At 37.4% G+C, this 24,134-nt stretch overlaps 1 protein-coding gene across 1 annotated transcript in view; it reads left to right on the top strand.

Annotated features, from left to right (window-relative positions):
• Positions 1 to 22,209, top strand: part of MSH4 (mutS homolog 4) — a gene marked incomplete at its 3' end in the record, with an annotated part of 31,117 nt that extends 8,908 nt beyond the window's left edge. The window contains exons 6-23 of the mRNA XM_009883984.1: positions 1,833 to 1,996; positions 3,478 to 3,588; positions 4,661 to 4,776; positions 5,381 to 5,554; positions 7,899 to 8,071; positions 8,835 to 8,902; positions 10,482 to 10,556; positions 10,989 to 11,053; positions 11,531 to 11,700; positions 12,809 to 12,945; positions 13,358 to 13,461; positions 14,195 to 14,319; positions 16,096 to 16,296; positions 17,465 to 17,583; positions 18,140 to 18,268; positions 19,763 to 19,937; positions 21,600 to 21,688; positions 22,028 to 22,209. Of these exons, the coding sequence (XP_009882286.1) occupies positions 1,833 to 1,996; positions 3,478 to 3,588; positions 4,661 to 4,776; positions 5,381 to 5,554; positions 7,899 to 8,071; positions 8,835 to 8,902; positions 10,482 to 10,556; positions 10,989 to 11,053; positions 11,531 to 11,700; positions 12,809 to 12,945; positions 13,358 to 13,461; positions 14,195 to 14,319; positions 16,096 to 16,296; positions 17,465 to 17,583; positions 18,140 to 18,268; positions 19,763 to 19,937; positions 21,600 to 21,688; positions 22,028 to 22,209 (2,377 nt within the window). The remainder of the gene's footprint in view (positions 1 to 1,832; positions 1,997 to 3,477; positions 3,589 to 4,660; positions 4,777 to 5,380; positions 5,555 to 7,898; positions 8,072 to 8,834; positions 8,903 to 10,481; positions 10,557 to 10,988; positions 11,054 to 11,530; positions 11,701 to 12,808; positions 12,946 to 13,357; positions 13,462 to 14,194; positions 14,320 to 16,095; positions 16,297 to 17,464; positions 17,584 to 18,139; positions 18,269 to 19,762; positions 19,938 to 21,599; positions 21,689 to 22,027) is intronic.
• Between the last annotated feature and the right edge of the window lie 1,925 nt (positions 22,210 to 24,134).

The following is a 24,134-nucleotide window of genomic DNA, read 5'->3' as shown; positions in this document are numbered from 1 at the left end:
TCAGCAGGATCGTTCTGTTTTGAGAATATTTTTACTCCGTTGCTTTTTGAGAGCAAAATCAGTGAAGAACAAGCAAAGGTAATGGTGGAAAAGAATGCAAATAATCACTACGAATCAGGTAGAGTTTGTTGGTGTTTCAGATTGGAAAATATGTCTATGCTGTCAAAATGCAATACTGTTTAGATGATTTTGAAAGTGTAAATGGGGCATGCCTTGTATATGCAAGTATTTTATTTGAATACTTTAGACTTAATGGTTATTTAATAATGGCTTCTCTTCTGAACATTTAAGTGAATTCAAGAAGGATTAAGTGAAGAATCTGTTCAAATTGGCGATTGTGAGGTGTAGTTTGGCTTTCAGTTGAAAGTTAAGAAGATTGAGATCGTGAAGGGATTTTCCAGTTTGTCTGGGAAGTTACACCAAAGCGTATGTAGCAGCTGCTTTTCATAGTGTGGAATTACTTCAGTATTGCTCAGCAAGTTACACATTTGCTCGTTGGAATAGCAGTCTTGCAGTCTCTGGTTGTGGATTTCCAAACACAGCGTCATTAGTAGCTTCTCCAATAGAATTTGGAAGAACGTAACAAAAATTAGCTGAGACACTAAAAGAAGCACTGTATGCATATCTTTGGTCTTTCGTAGATCAAAAACAGTTCAGTATACCAAATTAAAACGGTATTACTCCATTGGTTACACGTCATGTCTAGGGAGTGCTGGAACTTGGCACTTAAGAGCAGTGCTTCTTAAATAGCGCAGCGTAATTTGGTGTGTGTGGGCTCTGCCGGTATGGGTTAAGCCGCTGCTGCAGAGATCTGGGACGGCAGGCACCCGGAGGGAGCTTGGGCAGAAGTGGGAGGGAGGGTCAGCGCATCTTGTCTGACTTCTTATCCCCCCTGTTCTGATCGCAGATGATACCTCATCCCTGAGACTCACCCTTCTTGCTGGCTTGCAACTTAGATTTTAGGCATCAAAACGTTAGTGGTAGAAGACAGTTGGGTTTTAACTCAGTGCTTTACGCGTGCAGTGGTGTGGGAGGAGTGAGATGAAGGAATGGGTCGAAATTCCTCTCCAGTCAACTGTACTGCAAACCATAGTTGAACACAAAATAGCCCCATTTTTGAAATTAGCTATTTGGACCTGAGTGACGTGAGATCAGGAATCCTGGGTCTATAGGCTTCACTTTAGGTATAAATATGAGGTTTATTGTAGGTCTGTGGTACAAGTCCAACAGAGATTTGCTGTGTTGTATTGAGCAAGTTGCTAGAGGAAGAGCACTGTAGATATATATTTTTAGAATAGTTTAATAAGTTTTGCATAAAATCAGATTGTTTCCCCTAACTTGACGAGTTCTAAGCCACCTGAATCAGGGTTGTGCTTTTAGTGGGGTGATAACTTACAGTATATCTCTGCAATTAATACACCTGATTTTAGCTAGCGGTAATAGCTATGCATCATTTTGAATTTAAAATGGCAAATGTTTAATAATAGCCATGCCTTTTGGGCATGTATTAAACATCTTTTTTGATTAGTACAGAGATAGGGGCTCAGAAACTGTATTTTCACTTGCTACAGAAATGTGATTAGTTCTGACCATCTTAAAGGAATGCATTCAATCAGTCTTCTAATGCAAGAGTATGATGTTCATACTTCGAACAGTGTGCCTTGTCTGCCTGGTATGGAAGTAAGGAGTTCAACAGCCAAGATCTTTAGTTTTTAACTGTTTGGTAAATTGAAAGGACTTTGCATGGATATGGGAATATAAACACATATTTCGCTTGGAATGTCAAAGTATGATTAGCAGCTCATAACTGAATATATGCAACTGTTTTACAGTTACATCCTCATCCGCAGTCTCTGCTCATACTGTGGCGTCGGTTGTTGTCGCTGTAGTGGAAGGAAGAGGCCTTGCCAGAGGTGAAGTAGGAATGGCCAGTATTGACTTAAAAAACCCTGAGGTGATATTATCACAATTTGCAGACAATACAACTTATGCCAAGGTATTGTTGCATACTTAATTGCTGTATCCCTTACAGGCTAGTTATTGTGACTTACTTTCTTAAAAAGGCTTATGACTAATGGGAAATTAGTCATTTTTAGTTTGTAGAAGAAATTTCTCAAAAGTGAAAATTACAAGTTCTAGAAAATGTGCAATATTGAAAGGGCTGCTGTTTACTGTGCCTCAGATTTTAAATAAAGAGGAAAGAATGTTTTGCAAAAGGAAAATAGCCTTTCTGCAAAAAAATAGTGTGTTTGAACTATGTGGGGGTGAGACGCCTTGTGTGGCAGAGCATTGGGCAATACATGGTAGTAGAGTTTGCAAATATTTTTGATCAGACTCTGAGAGCAGAACGGCATAAGTGGCGGGGGGGGATAGGGTGACTGTAGGGCTGGCTTTCTGTGGTTTCATAAATACCTTCACAGTTTGTTCAAAATGAAGTGCACTCAATTTGCAACCAAGTGTTCTGCCTACCAGCACTGCATACTCTACATTAATTTTTAGAGTAATCTCTCTGGTTTATGCAACACCAGCATTAATAAAACATCTTATTTAATGGTTTTGTTGTAATTACGCATGCTAGAAAATAATGTGGCTTGTAGCATCTTCACAAATTCAAAGAAATAAAAACTAAATTTAGTTAGGAGAATAAGTAGATATAACTCGAAATACAGACAGCTGTCAAATCTATTTGCTAAAATGCATATTATATAATGTCTTTTTTTATTATTTTTATCATTGGTGCTTTTAAAGCTTATCCTGATGTTAACACACACAAGTCCATAGTGAATGTGGCAGTTGCAGAAATACTTCTGTAATATGTAGTACTAAAAATTGGAATGGGTGTGCACCTGGACAATGTGGGTGTATGAGAAAATGTAGAACATGATTTGTCCTTTCTTAGACAGTAAACAAAAGCATGTAGTGTAATTTAAATCCCTCCAGCAGTTGTGTATGTGCATTTTGAGCCATATTGAAAACAGTGAGGCTGACATAAATGTTATGAGGAGGATAGAACAAAGTCTAAACAAAGTCTCAATCAAAAGATTGTTAATATTTAGACCTGTTGTATTTCTTCATCTTCCAGAGCACCATTAACCTTTCTGCTGCAAGCCCAGAAAGCTGCCATCTGTTGAAAATAAGTCCCTCTCCCATCATAGTAGTGGAATATAGCTTTGGATAGTTCTCTCTTGCTTTGACAACAAGCATGTTTCTGTGTTTAAATAACAGGAGATAGATACAGCTTTTTCTTTTTTTTTAAAATTTAGTTTCATGTGTATTTATATATCTGTAACTATAGATACAGATACATTTGACTCGGTATAGAAGTTAGCAGAAAATTTGGTCTTTATTTACAAGACTGGAACTGTGATTTTAAAATACAAGAATTCTACAATTCTTTATTGCTGGTTCATCATTGTGTAAAGATATTTTAGATTACATGTGGATTTTTATTGAATTATTTTGAATTGTTTTCTTCAGGTTATTACTAAGCTCAAGATTTTAACGCCACTGGAAATAATAATGTCAAACACTGCTTGTGATGTAGGGAACACAACAAAATTGTTCAGTCTGATAACAGAACATTTCAAGGTAAGCTCTTAAATTTCATTCCATATTTTAGAGTTCTTGTTGATCGCTTTTATATGGTCGTTGATTTTAGAGTTTCACACAACTTCTAAAGCCTTAAATGCAATCAGATTTTGCTTTCTATGTTTTTTGGGCCTAATTTTACCATGGTAAAGAATAATCTAAATGCAGCCCAGCGCTGCTAGTCCTAATCCTGACAATTACAGAGATAAGTGTGTCACTGAATGAAGTGGAAAGTTTTGAATTTGTGGCATTGAAGTAATATGAGCAATACTGAACCTAGGAAAGATTCAGAGATGAAAAAAATCAAGCGTTTTCCTTTGCTCCTTCTTTGTTCTCTCAACCTGATAAATAGATGGGGCTAATGTATCACAGAATAGGAAAAAGAGCACTGGCAGCGTAAAAGAGGGTGAGATGAACTAGTATATATAATTTACGAGTATAGAAAAGCCTCAGAACTTTAAAAAAACTGTATTAATTACAACTTCAGTTGCTTCCATGTCTACACTGCTGATGGCTCCTTCACAAGTCCTCTTCTACTTCCTGACCTCTCTCCTGTTTTTCTTGCATACAGCACTCGCACGTCACACAGGTTCGGTTACATTGACCTACATGTCTTTATTCCCCATTTACCATTGAAGGCTTGATAATGATCCCTTGGACTTAAACCTTGGCAACAGAAACCTGCAGTTTGAATGTGAGCATCGATGCCAGCAAAATTCTTCCCAAAAATGCATTAATTTCAACCAAATCCAGGTTAAATTCAAAATTTGGAGTAGATAGTTCTTGAGAGGAAAAGCAATATCCAAGAAAAAGCCCATGTTAATTTGCTCAAAACAGCAGTATGAGCATTTTTATACGTACTCACTACCGGAGAGAAGGAAAGATGTGTGACAATCTTGTGGCTTGCTTGTGCTAATATGCTAGAATTAATACTTCTACAAAGACAGATTGCTGAATCAGCTGATAGATTTTCTTGGAAATATGTCTCACTAGAAAAATAGAGAATTCTGTCTGATGAAAAATTCTCTGTAACTTTTTAAACTATTTGCTTTCCTCCCCCCCATCTTCACAGAATGTGACTTTTACAACTGTCCAAAGAAAATACTTCAATGAAACAAAGGGTTTGGAATACATAGAACAACTGTGTGCGTCTGAATTCAGCACCGTTTTCATGGAGGTTCAATCAAAGTATGTTTAAATAAGGAAAAAGCACACTGTGCCCAGATAAGTTTTTAACAGCTTTCTACATACTTAGTCTGTGGCTTGTTGCAAAAGTTAGAAAATCATACCAGAGCTGTTCTTATATTTTGGCCTCCAATGTTTCTGATGTATCTAGAAACTTAAATAGAAAGCCCATTACAGATACTATTTTTTTTGAGTTTTCCCAGCTTTCCCCTTTCTCCTTTTCATTCTTTCTCTGAAGATACAATTTAACAGCTATCACTGCCTTTCTTTCTTGCCTCAGCAAACGTTTTCCTTGTACCAACAATTTTAAGTAGTGATACGTGGTGACCTTGGTCTTCATTTCAAGTCACGTGTAACTGCTGAACTATGTATGTTCGCCATACCAACTATATACCGTGGGGTGACTCAAAGATTCATGAATATTTTATTTATGTGCATATATGTGCACTATACATGTGTCAGTGCTTTTTCATACTGCTTTTTCGGTGCTATTAATCGCAGTAGGTGTCAAGCAGAAGTGTGAATGTGATTTCTGTAGTGCAGCACTCAGTTTTGTGGTATTTAAACAGCACTATTCGGTATTCATTAAAGATTCTTTCTTTCCAAGGTACTACTGTCTTGCAGCTGCTGCAGCTTTGCTAAAATATGTTGAATTTATTCAAAATTCAGTTTATGCTCCTAAATCACTCAAGGTGCGTTTCCAGGGGAGTGAGAAAACAGCTATGATAGATTCATCATCAGCACAAAATCTTGAACTAGTAATTAATAACAGAGATTCTCGGTAAGAATTCTTAAGTTTGCCAATTACACGTTTATAAAGTTGTATTTCACTAAGTTTCCTTGATGTTTGTGTCAAAGAGCTGACCATTATATATATTTCTGTGTGACAGAACTTACATACTATTCAGAGCTTTTTAAAAAAATATTTGGACGGAGAAATGCATTACAATTCAGCACAAAATTTCTAGCATAGGAAATCCTACAAGTGAATTGCGGGAAGAGATGATACAGTCATCTTTACATTGATGTCTGTGTTTTATTCAAACTTGTAAATGATATTGATGAAAAAATTCACAGATTGTGAAATGAAAGAGGCAGCATTTCTGCAACAAGTTACATATATTGGATTAAAATGCCTAGGTTTTGTTCATTTTACACAAGATAAACACTCCAGGCTTGAAAGGTTTTCTTTTCCTTTAGCTCTAAGGAACAGTGGCAAGCAAAATAATCTCTGTATTATGGTCACGTGCAGTGTAGTCCTTGATTGCATGGAGAACGAGGCTCGGAGCACTTCCTTCACCAGGAGTTCTGCCTTGCAGGCAGAAGCAGCTGCAAGGCTTATCTTCTCGAGACTGTTAGGCTTCTGGAGAGGAGTTGGAACTTGTACTTTGCTGCCTGCCATGTTCTGAGATCCACCTCTGTTTAGAAGTCCGCTCATCACCCTGATATAAAACGGGGAGCCTGGAGCCTCCTCACTCTCCAAGTGTTACTCGTAAGAATTTTGATTTGGAGAGATGTCATAGAGTCATAGAATGGCTTGGATTGGAAGGGACCTTTAAAGATCATCTTCCAACCTCCCTGATGTGGGCAGGGACATCTTTGACTAGATCAGTTGTCCTTACCTTGCTGCCACTGCTCTTTTTTCTTTTTTTTTTTTTTCCTTTTCTCATTTTTTACATTTTTGTGGGGATCACAGAGTACACAGTTAGGTTGTACTCTGCCTGCAGTTCCTTCTTGCTTGCTCTGCTGCTTCATATGTAACTGCAGGAGCCGGCCAGTCCAAGACTGGTACCCTCAGAGCAACATTTCTCTGAAAGCTGCTCCTGCTTCCACAGATGGATTTGAGAGGAGGGAGGTCACAGGAGGAACTGAAGAGCACTAAACTGCTTTAAGATTCTCTCTCTCTTTTTTTTTTTTTTTTTATCATTATTGCCTCAGAATTTTTGCTGACCCAGTGGCAAGTTTGAATCAGGTCACAGAGAGCCACTTCCATTGCACAGGTCTTGCCCCTAAAACTGGGTTAGGTCTCTTTGTATCAGATGTTAACAGGTAAAAGTTAATAGTACAGGCTCCCACCAGAAACACCTAAATCAAGTTCTTGCACCAGTATTAATTCTGGAGGGGCTTGTCTCTCTTCATTTACTGTATGGGAAAATGAGCCCTCAGTTGCTTAAAGGTAGGCGGTGTGGATACTGTCCCGAGTGTAGAGTTACCCTTAGGCGTAGTCATGAGTCTCATCTTACGGTAAATATGTCCTTAGTAAAACTGGCTTTGAACGTCCGCCACTTTAATTCTGACTGTTGCTTTGCTCTCTTGTACCATGGTACTTTAGGAGCTTCTGTTCTATCTATCTTTATGCTGTTTGTTTTTTATACTTGTATCGGAGTTCTTCCTATTCAAGCTCTGTTTTCAGTCAATGTGTTTATACTCCCCCATTGTGTTTTACTGGCCTTTCAAGCCAATAGCATTGAAGGTTTCAGGGTTCTAAAACATGTACTAGATGTAAATATTATAAATATTATAAGCTGTTTATTTTAAACAGATACCATCAACCCTTAAGTGTGAGACCCTGGGATGTGTAACATATAAAAGCCATGAATATGAAAATAATATTTATAAACCATAAGCATGTTATTTGGCTCCTGTATTGCTGTAAGTCCTTTAAAAAAATCAATGCTTATTTCTCTCAGACTTCCAAGTATTTTAAATCATTTTCAGAAATGTATTTTAATGGAAATGTTCTGGTTAGTATTTGATCTCAGATTTTAATTTGTCTCCTTTTGTAGGGTTAATTTGTTTGGTTTTAGGTAGTTCAACTGAGAGAAAAAATGTGAACTGCAGCACTGCAGTAGGAATGGAATACTAGTACAAAAAATGATAAAAATACCAAGTACAAATGTATTTCTGTACTTTGGCAAATGATATAATGAGGGCTAATGTTATATTAAATTACATGACTTCCTAAATGGTTGTAGTACGTATAATATACGTGGCAAATAGGGAGGTGCTAAGCATCCCAAAAGCACGCCTCAAATTTGTGGGATACTCTTACCTGAAAATGTCACTTGATGTTTACCATCTTTATTTTTGCGAGTGTATTGTTTGCATCCATTTTGTTTTCAAAGGAATGGTCACACGCTTTTTGGTGTCCTAAATTACACTAAAACTCCAGGTGGAAGTCGAAGACTTAGATCCAATATCCTGGAGCCACTAGTTGATGCTGAAACAATTAACACGAGACTGGACTGTGTTCAGGAATTACTCCAGGATGAGGAGCTCTTTTTTGGTCTTCAAGCAGGTAGTAGTTTATTTTTTAATACATAGTATTACGTTTCTTTTCAAACATTTTTTCTAATTTATGAAAGTATGCAGTGTGACTCAATATGTTTGAAAAGTGTATTTTTATGATTTGTCAGGTGACACTTATATAGTGGACACTTACTTTTTTTAAGTAATCTTTATTATGATAGTGATATTTTTCTCAAGTATTTTGCTAAGAAAAGTGAATTTCTCTGATAAAGTGGATAGAAGTCAGTGAGCCAATACCATTTTTGAAGAGTTTGAGTTTGTCTCTTCACCTCTGTGGTAGATATGTGTTATGTTGGAAGTATACAAGTATACATAAAGTATACGTTAAAACCAAATAAAGGCATTGCCGATGTAATACTTTTTGTGTATGCATATTTTTTTTTCTGTTGCTTCATAAAACACAGTGGTAAACAAATGTAAAAAAAAATACAATACCAGAGTATGAGTTAGTCCACCTGAAGTTGAATCGTGTAACCTTAATATTTATCACAATATGATTCAGTCTAATAGAGGGAGTATTGCTGAATTGATACATGCCCACCTGTACACGAGTCACTACGTGCCTAGGTATAGTAAGTATAGTTACAACAAAATAATTAAATAGCAACTATTTTTAACCTGTTTTTTTTCCCTGGTAAATAGTTTATGAAGATAGAATGAAAGAAAAGGATTAGCGTAAGTGTAACTAAGTAATTGTGTGATTTTATTACAATTTCAGTTCAATTTCTAATCTGTTTACTTTTGTTTCACAGTTATCTCCAAATTCCTGGATACAGAACAACTACTTTCCGTTTTGGTACAAATTCCAAAGCAAGATACAGTATGTTTTGAAATAGACCTTAGGTGATCAGTTATCTGGCTTATAACATGCAATATATACATGTGATATCCATAAATATGCATGATATGATAAGAAAAAGACTGCACCTTAAAAAGACATGGAATAATGTTATCATAGATTGAGAGTGTATCTTATTGTACAGCAGTAGAAGATTGTCATAGGAGAATGTTAGAAGAATTTGGCATTGCTTCAATATCACGTTCATCTTAATTTATGCAAATTGACTTTCAAAAATGTTTACTTTTTCATCGCTCCCTATCTTTATTCTTCATAAGTGTACATGCTATTTGCCAGTGCTAGGATGAGAAAGAGGAATTTTCTTCATGTCAGCGTAAAAGTAAAAAGTGTGTAACAGAAATTTATTCTCTTATTTTTGGAGGTTAATACAATTTTTGATAGCCGAAGTCAGTCGTGTAAACATACGAAGCCAGAAGTGGGAATTACTTACCCGTTAGCTTCCAAGACCCAGACATTGTACGAGCTACGTGCAGCCTTTTCGTGCAGGAGTTTTAACTCCAGTTCAGTTAAAGTTCCTATAAGAACTATTTTAGCAAAGGAATATTCCATTGTGAAATACCAACCCTTCATGCATGACCATATCTGTCCTTTTGATGTCTTACTCCATCGTGGGACTTAGACCCCATCTTTATTTGCAGATTATGATTCTCCCATTCATACTTTTAGCATTGTTTAGTCCTATCTTTTACAGAAAAGATCTTTATATAGAAGGTAAGATAAGGCAAGAGATGCCCTCTACCACCAGAGTAAAGAGTTATTAGCTACGAATGAGAAAAGATTTCACACAGGGTCGTACTCCTATGTTCATGTTGAAAACTGACACTAGATTTTCTTCAGAACCAAACAATGTGCTTATCTATGTTGGTCTCTTAAAATCCTCTCACACAGCGCGTAGGTACTACATAAGTGATGTCCTAATATTGGCATCAGAATTCTTTATCGTAAATGTTAGTGGCACATACGAAACAAGGTAGAATGCCTATGTGGACAGAACATTTTGAAGAGCAGTCATTACTGTAAGCAAAATTTAAAAACATTTATTGAATTAAATTTTTTTTAATTACACTGGCAGATGTTTGAATATATAAATATATTAACCAAAGTTAAGTCAGCCAAATTGGGTTATGTTGTATTTAACAGCATTTATGAAAAGGGCTATGCTAATTATGATGCATAATATATTTCCTTTGAAAGACTCTACAAGCTATGTAGAGCTTGTATAGAGCTATGTATACATAGCAGATTAAAAGAAGTTTTCATGGCTTGGGTTAGCAGAGTGTTCTCATTCATTGTCAGTGCAGACATGAAAATATTAGCTACCGATGGGCAAACTATCACAGTAGGCAATGTAAAATTTAGGTAAACATTTTTTTATGCAATTATACATCGAGTTGTCAAAGTGAGCTTGTAAAGCATTTTGTCAGTTTTCATTAAAAGTATAAACCTGTTACTTAACAGTATGGGTACTGCTAGTTCTCAAGTACTTTTTTAAACAGGCAGACATACAAGCACCTCCAATATTTCTAAAATTTTTCAACAGGTTAAAACTGCTGAATCAAAAATAACTAATTTAATCTACCTGAAGCATACTCTAGAACTTGTAGAGCCTCTGAAAGTAAGCTCTCTCATTTATTTTTTTTAATAAGGTACAGAATGTTTTGTCCTTACTTTTATACAGTGCAGTTTGTTAAATTCCATAGAATATAGAATGGAATATCTCAAGTTGGAAGGGACTGGTAAGGATCATTGAATCAAAAAAAAAAAAAAATTACTTTCTGTCTTGCAGAACACAATACTGCCAACATAGTCTATTAATTCTTAAGCCAATGGAAAATATGCATTTGAGTTTAATACTCTTAAGTACTGGATTCTCACCGTTACCTGAATAATTGATTTTATAACAAATATTTAACTGAAACTGCTGCTTAGATTCCGTAAGCTGCTTATGCAACCGTTAATAAGCCCCAGTGCATCTGAGAACAGTCAGTCCTTTAGAAGGGCTACAAAAAGAAGGAACTGTTCATGTCCATATCTTAATCTTCAACAGGCTGCTTTAAGAAGCTGTAACACACCTCTGCTAAAGGCTTATTACAGTTCTCTTGAAGACACAAGGTATTTATCACAATACATTAGCTAGTGTGTTAGAAAATGTCGTGTAGTTACAGGTATAGCTCAATTCTTTTGCCTAAAAGCTGATTTTTAATTGTCAAAATTTCTAATTTTCAACTAACAAACAAGTACAGGGGGAAAAAAGCGAAACAGGTTAGCTATAATACTGCAGTTGCTGATGAACTGCACTCCATTAGAAATAATTCTGAAAAGACAGAAGTTGTGGTTTCCTGCTATCCCCATAATACGGCAAAAATCAATTGTTGCCTGTATATTTGAGAAATAATTTATATCTCCCAAAGATTTCAATCGTGTCTTTGGTCAGACTTGGGTATAGTCATACGGCATTCTGAGGTGAAAATAGACATGGAATGTAGTGTTTGTTATTTGTAATACTCTTCCTTGTAATTTTGGGATGATATTGCAAATAAAAATCGTAAAGTATTACGTAGCTAATTAGCAATACAACTGATATTGCAGATTCGGAATTATACTTGAAAAGATTACAACTGTAATTAATGATGATACAAGGTACACAAAAGGATGTCTGAGTATGAGGACCCAGAAGTGCTATGCTGTTAAGCCTAACATCAATGAATTCCTTGACATAGCTCGTAGAACATACACAGAAATTGTTGATGACATAGCAGGTATTTCTATTTATTTATTTGGAATTCGAAGTACATTGCACCTGGCATATTGTTGTTCAGCGTGGAGAAGAGAAGGCTCTGGGGAGCCTTTCCATATGTAAAGGGGGCTTGTAGGAAGGAGAGAGAAAGACTTTTTTGATCAGGGCCTGTATTGACAGGACAAGGGACGATGGTTTTAAACTGAGAGAAGGTAGAATTTTTAACGATGAGGGTGGTGAGATGTTGGAACAGGTTTCCCAGAGAAAGGTGCGGATGCCTCATCATTGGAAGTGTTCAAGGTCAGGTTGGCTGTGGCTGAGAGCAACCTGATCTAGTGAAAGGTGTCCCCACCTGTGGCAGGGGGGTTGGACTAGATGATCTTTACAGGTCCCTTACGACCCAAACCGTTCTGTGGTTCTATATCCAGAACGTCCCAAGTTGCTAGTCTGTGTTGTGAGTGGTGGGAACACGAGAGTGGGCAAGCTTAGAGCAACGAGCAGCAGGGAAACACCACGAAGTAACTCTGTCCCTTCTTCACACAGGAGTACCACACTATTACCCTCTTTGCAATATTCGGAATTCCCATGATTTAACAGTACATATTCTTCTGTCATCTAACAGTTTCCCACATACGGTATCTTCCCAGCTAGGAACAAGATGGATTTAAGGGGGGATTATAAATGTAAAGCATTATCCTCAGTCTGGGGAAAGAAGATCGTTTGGAATCATGAACTGGTTAAAAACTGAGGGTCCCTCATCTACAGTTCATACTCTGCTGAGTAGTCATGGACGCCAAGTGCTCGAGCAGACTTTCCTTTCCATAGTTGGGCCCACCTGGAGTTGGTCAAATGCGTGAACTGTCTTTAAAGAACACATGAATTTATCTGATTCTCCACTGGATTTTTTTCCCCAGTATCTTTATGCAGCCAGATTTGTGACATTAATACATTACTTAAATAACTCCCTGGAGACCCACCTCTAAGGCCTCTTGTCATTTGACTTACCTGACACATGCAGCGCCTATAAATCACACTAACTATGCATCTTTGTACCAACACAAATGTGTGTGTGTGTGTGTATGCACATGAATGTATGTCATTTGGGTCAAATCTGTATTTTTGGTATGTAGGTATGATAACACAACTAGCAGAAAAGTACAACCTACCAATGAAAACAAGTTTCAGCTCTGCTCGTGGATTTTTTATCCAGATGAATGTTGATTGTTCAACATTACCCAATGGCCAACTTCCTTCAGAATTTACAAAGGTATCTGTACTAGATACGTTTTTGCATAATATGTTTGCATACGTAATGTATATAAAATGTATAATACATTAATAAAGTACACATTACACAGCAATTTAAGCAACAATTAAAATAGTGAAGATATCTGGAAGTAAATGAAGGTATAATTGGTATGTTTTTATAACTGCCCTATTTCTGGTTATTCTTCATATAGTCAGAAATGTGCAATTACATGCAATTATGTTATGTGTATGCTGATAACTGCATTCTCTTACGTGGACTTTTCATAAAAGTGTATATGGGACAAATGAAACCAGGCATTATTTTTTCTGGTTTTTTTCTCCCTTGGTATTGTTCCCTGTTTGCTTTTTAGAAACTATTTTTGTTTCTGATAATATGACAAGTTCTTATTGTTGCTTTGAATTCCCTGTAGATCACTAAAATGAAAAACACATACAGCTTCACTTCAGCAGATTTAATAAAAATGAATGAAAGATGTCAGGAGTCCCTGAGAGAAATATATCACATGACCTACTTGTAAGACCATTTAAAACTAATATTTGCTAACTACCTTTATTTTGTACAATGAACAGCTCATTACATTTTTTCTTAAAGCTATCTTTCTGTTAAGTGGCTACTTAAAAAACCCCACGAAGTGTATATTGTATTAAACATGATTACAAATATGTAGGTATTTGTTAATAAGGGTGGCCATCATATTTATTACATTTTTATGGGTGAATTGTCTACACAGAATGACACAATGAATGCATTAGTTCTGTAATGCGGCATTTGCAGTAGAACTGTCTATTTCTGTGTTTGTCCTTGCTGCATGTCATGTTGCTCTACTATTTCAGAAGACTTACTAAGTGTAATGTTGCCTGTCGATTTTATGGAAATTCTTTGTAGAAACCATGTGGGGGTTTTATTGACATGAAGGCCTAAGGGAATTAGAGTTGCATTGACGTGTTAATAAAACATACTTGATTCCATAGCTATATTTTTGATTCATTCTCTTTGTGGAGCTTTCTTATGAGCTGTTGGTATCTGAGCTATGTGTCTGATATCAGAATTTTATCTGAGATGATGGTATAAGATCTTAATTTTCTTCAAAGAAATTGATACATTTGCTTACATCTGGCAGAAGTGATTGCATTTTATGAGTAACCTAATGTAAGCAGTATGTACGTTATTAACTTGCTTTATTTCTGTAACTCGTGTAGAGTGTCAGCGTGTACTACGCAATAACTAAATCAGTGTCTTATTTCAGAATAGTGTGTAAACTACTGAACGAGATTTATGAACACATCCATTGCCTATACAAGCTGTCGGACATTGTGTCGATGCTGGATATGCTGCTTTCATTCGCCCATGCCTGTACACTCTCTGATTATGGTAAGTTTCTTCTTTGATTCTGTCGTGGGCCAGATACAGACCCTCCTGTTGGAGAGTAGCCAGGCTGTTTTGTCTGGTTCTCCAATTGCTAAGCCAACGTCATTTATTTTTCTGTGTCTGAGTAGGCTTTAGCTGAGTGTCTCTCGTCTCTCTGTGCCAGTTTTGTGCTGATGTTCTTTCTGTTTCTGTTCATTGAAATGACATTCTGCCATTTAGCTGCTGTAAGTCTTCAGAGCCAGTCTTGTCAAGATAGCCAGTATAAACATGTTCTGTTCAAAAGCACAGTGTCTGTGAATGTTCTGAGTTTACGCTTCTGTTCTGAAAGGGCACAAGAAAATATAAGCAGATCAAATATGTGGTCACCTTTGTTTATCTGCCTCAATTTCTGTAGCACTTCTTGACATTTTTGGAAGTAGAGTGTTCGCAGGAATCCAGGATCTTCTGTTTACCTGCGTATTGTTCAACCTGCTTCCATAGCCCAGTTCCACAATGCACAAATGAGTACGTTGTCTTCAATTAATGCTGAGCTGAGATACTTGATCTACGGTATGGTACGGTGTAGATACTAAATCGGGTCTGGACGCCATCTCTGGAGATGTATCAGCTCATCATTACTGATGCTGCTGTGCAATTTCCAGTTTGTGGGCAGGATCAGTTTACTTTGCGGTACAGACTGTGAATCTTCCTGTGCCGATGATTCCCGTGGTAGCGCATGAGTTGATCTGTAACTGGACAGTAACTTATAATACGCTTGAGGCGTCACGACCTTTTCCCCCAAATGAGTCGGAGCACAAGTTTTCTTCAGCAGTAATAGTAAGACCAAAGCCAGTAAGCTTTCCCCGTACATCTACACCTGCAGTTTGCACAGCCAGGCATGAATGTGCATCCATCAAAATAAATGGACTGTCGTTTGTAGCTTTCAGTCCCCTTTGCCACTTGACTCTCTCATCTAAATCATTAAATGACTAAAATCTACACCAGCTAATTAGAGTTGTCCCATGGTTAAACCTGAAAAGCTGTTTTGGCACTAATTTCTTGAAGGCTGCTCCATATAAACAGACCGCCAAATTTAACAGCGCTTCTTTGTTAGCCTGGGGTGCTGCCGTTGAGTAGGCAAAGAGGAGGCATATGGATTAGGTTCAGAAAAGAACTGTATTCTGACAGAACACATACATACAGTCCCGGTATCAAATGGAACTATGTAGGCATAGTATACAGCCAAATAATCAATATGATAAAATGTAACAAAAAGGGAAGAAATGCTACTTCCTTGTTTCCTGTGCTTATATAGTAAAGTACATCTGCAGTAGTAACAGAGTGCATGACCACTGTACTTCATATGCTCATAGCAGTATAAAAATAAATTACTAAAAATATATTAGCTATTAAACTGGCTTTCAAGTTTTCTGTTTTAATTACTTTTCAACTTTCACCCTTAGTATTTTTCTTTATTACTGGAGTCCAACACTACTTACTACAGAACACAAACACAATTTTAATTTAGGAATTAAGTGTTAGTTACAGGATTCTTTTTGTAGTAATAAATCATGAAGACTTGCATGACAATCAGAATCTGTGCCTGAAAGTGGCTGGTAATTCTTCCCCAGTGCTGCATGTTAGTCTTGCTCACTCTAGGAGAGTAAAAATTGGGGAATCAGGACCACAGAATTTGACTTCTGCTTTGCAAGAATTACTTTATTTCAAAACACACTAGTTTAATAACGTAAAGGTTTCCATACTAACTCTGCAGTGTTTTATACCCTTTTTCTTGTTTAGTTCGTCCAGAATTTACGGATACTTTAGCAATCAAGCAGGGATGGCATCCCATTCTTGAAAAGATAGCTATGGAAAAACCTGTGTCTAACAACACCTATCTGACGGAGGGTAACAATTTTGCCATTATCACAGGACCAAATATGAGTGGAAAATCAACATACCTAAAACAGATTGCTCTCTGTCAAATCATGGCACAGATTGGTGAGTAGGAGTGTACCGTATTAGTAATGTGCAGCACATTTATTGTTTTCTAGTTAAACATATTTATGAGGTTGAACGATTTGGCTTCTAGAATAAAATTATATCTAAATAGTAACAGGTAATTTTTAGTCCCTTTGCTCCTACTAGCTCTTGTTTTGCTGACAGAGGCCACTGCAAGGTTTTGGGTCTACCACTGGAAACTCGTGGGGCCCCATCTGTGCATCCAGAAGCTTCTCCAGTCTGTCTTTAGGAGAAGCACTGTTGTATTCTTCAGCATTTTGGAGCACCTTAACCCAGTCTGGCACCTTATGCGAGATGGAGAGCGAGTGTCCTTGAAGTCTGCCTGCCGGGCTATATATGTGTTTGTCTTCCAAAAGGAACAGATGAACTCAAGCATACCTCAGTTACGTATAGTAACATGAGCTAATAGATAAACTAATGAACTACCTCAAATGAAAGTAGTAATAAATACTACAAGGTTCTATCACTAAAATTATAAAAATAAAACAAATATTTGTAAAGTCTGGGACTCACCCCTATACTCAGGAATTCCTCGTGTTTTTTACCTTAAAGGTCAGGCTGGTAGCGCAGCAGGAAGACCTTATAGGCTGACCCTAACTCTTACTAGAATGAAACTCACAGTGGAGAATAAAATTTGTCCACCATGTGTTTGTGTGTCCAGTCCCCAACAACTGTAAGTTCTTCAGGAATTGCTCTCAAAAACATGACTTGAGTATGAATAAAGGAGACAGTAAAGTCTTTTGGCACGTTTCGTGTTCTTTTCTATTCAATAACACTGATAAGCCTCAAAGTCTGATAAATGCAATATAATCTTGTTTTAAGGTTCCTTGGGATTAGTAACTCAATGGCTACAGAAATCTAAATTAATCCTAGTGTTTATTCTCACTTTTGCATCATCCCTTTAGACTGACACACAGCTTCAGGCATGTGATTTCTTAAGGTTTTACTGATAAGCTTCTTTAATTATGGTATCTATACAATTTTTTCTTACAAAGTTTCTTATGAAACTTTATAACATAAGATGCATTCTCTACAGTCCATAAAGACCAAGTGTAAAATGGATATTTTTTTCCCCCACTGACATATTCAGGCAAATTGGCATTTGTCACACTGTTACAAGAAAACTCTTATTTTACTTGTTTTGTAGGTTCTTATGTCCCAGCAGAATATTGTTCTTTTCGAATCGCAGAGCAAATTTTTACCAGAATAGGTATGGATGATGATATAGAAACAAATGCATCAACATTCATGAAGGAAATGAAAGAGGTATTAAACATAGCTAATCCAGGGTTCAAGGCCCATTTTTTTACTGTTAAGCTAATAAAGATTGTACTCGTATATTTCTACTGAAAGAGCGTACTTTGAAAAGTAGTCAAAAATTCATCTTTAATCTATTACCTTGATGATGAACCACAGAAAACCAGGTATATCTTAAATAAAAAGATACTCCAAACCAAGTAAAAATCGGTGCTCTGTTGGAAAGTAGTTTCAATGTTTTGTTATTTCTTCGACTTTAAATGATTATTTGTAGGACCCTAAGCCTTCTGTACTTCCCTCTCCCAAACTGATGTGATTTTGAGAGAAAGTGATATGTTCAATGGAAAAGAGAAAGAGTGCTGTAGTAGCAGTCGTTGCTTGATTAGAATTGATAGCTGTTTGAAAGCTGCGAAAAGGTCAAATTTGTGGATCTGAGTTATTTTTTTAATTTCTGCATTAAGTTTAATCTGAATAACACAAAGTATTCCTGTTAGCATCAGTATTTCTATTAGGGTTTTTAAAAAATGCATTTATACAAATGATAACACATTTAATATTTTCCTAGATAACATACATCATACAAAATGCTAATGACAAATCACTCATCATAATTGACGAACTTGGCAGAGGTACCAGTGCTGAAGAAGGTATTGGCATTTGTTATGCTGCCTGTGAATATCTGTTGAATTTAAAGGTAATTCTGTTTTGAAAAAAGTTTAAACCTTGTAATTATTTTGTGACACTGAATGTAAGCATGGTATTTTCTCATAATTTAACTTCAGTTTTGTAGAGACTTCTTGCCTAAATACTATATCTTTCATAACTGGTGAATAGTAAGAATTACAGTGATGGAGAAAAATGCTGACATAAACTGTGCTTCTGTCCTCTGGTTGCTGTGGTTTAACCTGGTCTGGCAGCCAAGACCCCCCCCACCGCTCGCTCACTCCCCCGCCGTGGGATGGGGAGAGAATCGGGAGGGCGACCGTGCGAAAATGCGTGGGCTGAGATGAAGACGGTTCCGTGGGTAAAGCAAAGCTGTGTGCGCGAGCAAAGCCGAACAAGGAATTCATCCCCCGCTGCCCACGGCAGGCGGGTGTTCAGCCATCCCCAGGACAGCCGGGCTCCACCACGCCTGACGGTGACTTGGGCAGACAAACGCCGTCACTCTGAGTGCCCCTCTTTGCTCCTTTTTCTCCCCACTTTTATTGCTGTGTCATGTGGTGTGGGACATCCCTTTGGTCAGTTGGGGTCAGCCGTGTCCCTCCCAGCTCCTTGTGCCCCCCGGCCCATCGCTGGTGGGGTGGGCTGAGGAGTGGAGAGGGCCTCAGCGCTGCTCAGCAATAGCTACAGCATCCCCCTGTTACCAACGCTGTTTTCATCACAATCCAAAACATGGCACCCTACAAGATGCCGTGAGGAAAACTAACTCTGTCCCAGCAAAATCAGTACACTAGTCACCATCTCTTTCCATCTTGCTCGTAAGCTTGCGTTTCTGTCTAGAAAGACAATAAACCAGTCTCTTCAGTTTTGCTTAGTACAGCTTTGTATGCGTGAATGTCAAAGGTGGTGAACCTCTTTACTTGGCTGTTACCTTTCCAAAGTACAGCGGTAGTTCCACACAACTTAGGAATTGGTCACAGAGGTTAGAGGCTTGTTTAGATCAGTGGAAGGTGGTTTTAGGTGGGTCGGAAGTTTCACCTCCGCTATTAGCTGTGTGATCAACCTCAGGTTGTTGTCAGCTTTTTGAAATAAGTGTGTAGGTGTTCAGTTTCTCATCGGAGTTTATTCAGAGTAGTTCTGTGGTGTGGTTCAGTTTGAAAAGCTCAGATATTTTCTGTAGCTTGTACTTTTTGGCAAAACATTCCTTGAGAGTATTCAGGCAACCATTTGACAATCACTCAAATGAACCTTAGTCAAATTTTGTAAGCATCATGGATTTTCTGTTACTTCTGCTATTTTGCTGCTTTTGAGAAAGGAGTGGGAGAATCCCCAGTTGGAAGAGATATCCTGGCCAGTGGTAGAACTCATCGCTTGAAGATTTTAATTTGCTTTAGTAATTTAAAGACAGCTTTTCAAAGTTTTGAAAGAAAACCTGCACATCTGTGAGGACACGTAACTTTTCTTGTTTATTGTAATTTATTCCAGAATCATTTCCAAAATACATTTTCTTTCTTGTTTCCTTATTTAGGCATTTACATTGTTTGCTACACATTTCCTGGAACTGTGTCATATAGATGCTTTATATCCCAATGTGGAAAATTACCATTTTGAAGTGCAACATGTGAGAAGCAGTGCTGGAAATAAGGAGAAAATTGCTTACACTTACACACTCTCTAAAGGATGTACAGAGGAAAAGAACTACGGTAATGGATTCCGCTATAACTTTAACTTAGTAAAGATTATACAAGATACTATTTCAATTATTGGGCATCTAACATTTTTCTGCTGACAGATTTCTGCTGAGTTTGTATCTCTCTCATAGAGTAACAACTGCAGATCTGTAGTATGTTCCAAATACTTGTGTGTTTTAAGTGACCATCTAGTGAGACAGTAGTTTGGGGCAGTATGAAGAACTTACATGAAATTTCATAGTGAAAAAAACATTTTAATAATGTCATTAGCTACCTAGCTGACCTCTGAATGAGATGAGCTGTTCTGAGTGCACAGTGCTTGAGTTGATTTAATCTGTGCTTATGGAAGCAAGTGAAAGTTCTGGAGCGACTCAAAGCTGAGAATGGTGACGTTTGAGTTACGTAAAACTCTTATGTGTCTGCCGTAACTAATGATACATCAGTTAAATAGCAGCTTGGCCCTTTTTGATTAACAAAAAGGAATCAAGTTTCTTTAAAAAAGGACAGCAATTTTACTGTGTATCAGCCTCAGGCTATTTTCAGAGGTACTCAGGAAAGTGGGTTTACTTCTCTTTTAACTTTAGAATAATCATACTGAAGACTGTACAGATTGACGGGTTATAGGTCAATAAAGAAATTAGTGAGTGACAGCATGGCATAACTACGTGTTTTAAAGAGTTACAGAAATACATCTGTTTCCAAATACTAGATTTTGAAGTTAGATCCTTGATTTAGGTGACATTTGATCAATAACTTATTAGCTACACATGACTTTTGCAAGCTAGTGGTAACTGAAGACTACAAATTATTCCAGTCAAGCTTCAATTAACTGGACTTAAAATGTTTCTTTATCAGAATTCCAGAGTAAGTTTCTTTACCTTTGGCAGCCCAAGCTCAATTTCAGATGCTACCACACCACTAACTCAGAAAAAATCATATGTTTAGAGAGTATTCTCAGAGAACAGAACACCTTTAGTAACTCAGTGTTGGTGTCTTGGCTTTATCTTACTTGAGCAAAGTTACATTCTAAGAAAGAGTGCAAGGGCTCTTCTTGACCCTTTTTTTGTTTTTAACCCTATAGTATTAAGCACCCAATGAAGCACAGAATTTCCTCAGAACACCCAGGGCCACAGGCAAATAAAAAAGTAAAAAAATCATGTTAGAGCAGAAAACAATATTTTATCTCTCTTTCCTACCCTGATTATCTTGCAGTTTGGCTACTAGCAACAGAGTGTAAGTTAGAATATGACATCCATACCAATAATGTCTGGGTTTAATGGAGAGAGCATTTAGCACGACCTCAGTATTCTCCAGCCCGCCAAATTAAAAAACTAAACAGAGAAAGCTGTTAACACCACTGTGCCATTTTTTCCCTTGAACCCCTGACGTGTCTCATCCTGCCCACCTACAATACACCAGCAGTAACTTCATGTGGAAGTGTATCTTGGAGGAAGCATTACAACAAAGTACATACTTTATTTTGTAACTCTCAAAACCATATTGTTTATTAAAAAAAAAAAAAAGACAAAAAGAGAAAAAGTATATAAAAATTATTTTAATAAAAATAAAAACTTCTCCCTTTAAAAAGTAGGCTAAATTAATTATAGCAGACATGGTGTGGAATGTAGGAAAAAAATTACATCAAAAATCCTGATTTGTGTTTTATATGTTTAGGTTTAAAAGCTGCAGAAGTTTCCTCACTACCATCATCCATAATTTTGGATGCAAAGGAAATCACAAATCATATTGCAAAACAAATTTTGGTACGTAGTAGAAAATTATAATACTGTAAATCACAGTTTTTATAAAACTAAAATATATTTTCAGTTTCTGAAGGGATGTAAGATAAGCACTGCCTATGGTTTCATGAAAATAGATTTCATTAAAATTTGTATTTCTGAACCAGTTACGAAAGGCTATGCTGAAGAGCAGCGTTAGGTGAGAACACAGAGCCGTCCTTAGGGTTAAGGAGTATTGGATGTAAGGTTAGTGTACAAACCAAGAATTGGGAGATCAGAGATGGGCTAGAAAATAGCTAGTATTTTAATAATAAAACATAGTTGATTTCATATTTTAATGCACATGTATGTTTTTAAGAACAGCACAGGCAGAAAAGCACTCCTGAGATGATGGAACAGAGAGCTGTATACCATTTAGCAATGAGATTGGTTCAGACTGCCAGAAATTCTCGACTGGATCCAGACAGTTTGCGTATATATTTGAAAGGCCTGAAGAAAAAGTATGAAGCCAGTTGTCCTGCACCCGGACAAAACGATGAGCAACAGTAATGTGCAATTTAGGCTGTTGCTCTAATTTTTATGACTGCAAGATGATTCTAATTTTTTCCATAGTATTAGAAAACACTGCTATTCACATGTTTTTAAATTCTTAATTCTTAGTCTAAATTATACTCACTTCTGAAAGACCATATCCTTCATGGGTATTTTTCCCAAAAGCATACCTGAAATAAAAGCATTTACTTTGTATGAGGAACATAATTCTTTTTGATAATGAACTATATCCCTTTTGTTACATTAGAGAGAAAAAAGTTGTATAACATTTAGTATTTTCTACATGATATATCTGATATTGTAGCCCTTACATCTGATACCAACAATCTTGCCTAACAAAAAGCAGTCTTTGAAACTGATGGTTCTCTTGCACAGACAAGCTCTGCTTGCACTGTTGAACATGCATCCATAAATCCTGTTGTTCCCCACTCCGGGAGAGTTCTAGCTCTCTCTCGATCGTTACACTTAATCAGACGCAGCATAGGCAGGCCAGGACTGCTTCCTCTCCACAACTGGGCAGGCAGAGCTTTTATGTGACACAGTAACAGCAAATTACTGTGGTACTGACACTCTTGGTCAGTTTTTGTTTAGAATGTTATTAACAGGAAGTCAATAAAAAGTTGAATATCCTTCTTCCTTGATTTATTGTTTTTATTACAACTTCATTGAGCGACTGCAGCCATGTATCCCAGATTGAAGGAATTTATCTTTCCTCACTTCCTTCTAACCAACTTTGGTCAACCATTCTTATATTTTTTTTTTTTATGTATATGTGTGTGTATATATATCATTTATTAGGCATATATCTATAAAATGGGTAAGACACAACAATGTACTATCTAATTTATAACAAATATATTTTTATATAAATCTATAATATGTATTTCCTTTTTATGTATCTACCTTTGTAAACATACCAGTGCAACAGAATAGCATTTGTAGTAGGTGCACTGTGTTTTTTTACCTAAGAAGTTTTTTCATTGATTTAAGCTGTTAACCACAATTCCCCTCCCTTCAGGCCTTAAATACTGCCAATTACATCACTCATACCCGTCAGTAATACTGTACTTGTTGTCTGCCCCAGTGAGGATCACGGCAGAAAAAAGTACTTTGTGTTCAGTTTTTCCATCCTTATGTCCATCCCTTTTTCCCTCTCACTTTCTGTCCAGTGCCGTCGCTCTCTTGTTCAGTCCACTCCCCATCCCTATCCCATTCACAATCGCTCTTTTGCTCTCTCTTTTCTTTTTTTCTTTCTTAAAAAGTTCCCTGTGCCTTTTTGTCACTCCCCCATTCCTCTGTCTTGTGCCATGTCCCATTTTTGCGGCCATGGAAGTGACATCAGGAGTGACAGGTTGTCGGAAGCAGTTCCTCCAGCCCATTGCTGGTTTTACCTTCTCTTTGTCCCAGTCCACATCTCTCTCTGTATTGCTGTATCCCTCTCCTGTTTTCTGTCCCACTCCCTGTTCCCATCTTTATCCTGATATGGGAAATAACATCCAGTTAGACATTGCAACATAGCAAATAGCTTAGCAACATACCGAAACCCTGTCACAAGTAAGAATCGTATAGATAAGAGGCTCCTGAATGATGACCTCATCAAGAGCCCAGACTGTTGTAAATAGGTGGAGCTGGTAAGGAGGAGTTGAAATCAGCTGGAGCTTCAGCGCAGAGCTGGGGCTTCGATTAGGCGGAGCTTGGCAAGCAGGAGCTGGAGGGAGATGGGGTGTCCTCTGTCCGGAGCACATATTAGCCAGAGGCAAGACTGCCGGCAGCGGTAATGAGCAGGAGCTGCAATTAGCCAGAGCGTGTGTTGGCTGGAGCACCCGCGGGCCGGACTGTGCTCCCCGCAGGGCTGAAGAGCGGCTGGGTGCAGGCCTGGCTGTTGCGAGCAAGGAGCTCCGAGCAGCGGGGAGGCAAG

Source organism: Charadrius vociferus, unplaced genomic scaffold (genome assembly GCF_000708025.1).
Source record: "Charadrius vociferus isolate BGI_N301 unplaced genomic scaffold, ASM70802v2 scaffold423, whole genome shotgun sequence".
NCBI classification, from domain to species: Eukaryota; Metazoa; Chordata; class Aves; order Charadriiformes; family Charadriidae; genus Charadrius; species Charadrius vociferus.
The sequence above is the reverse complement of the archived record's forward strand: the minus strand, read 5'-3'. Positions and strand labels throughout refer to the sequence as shown.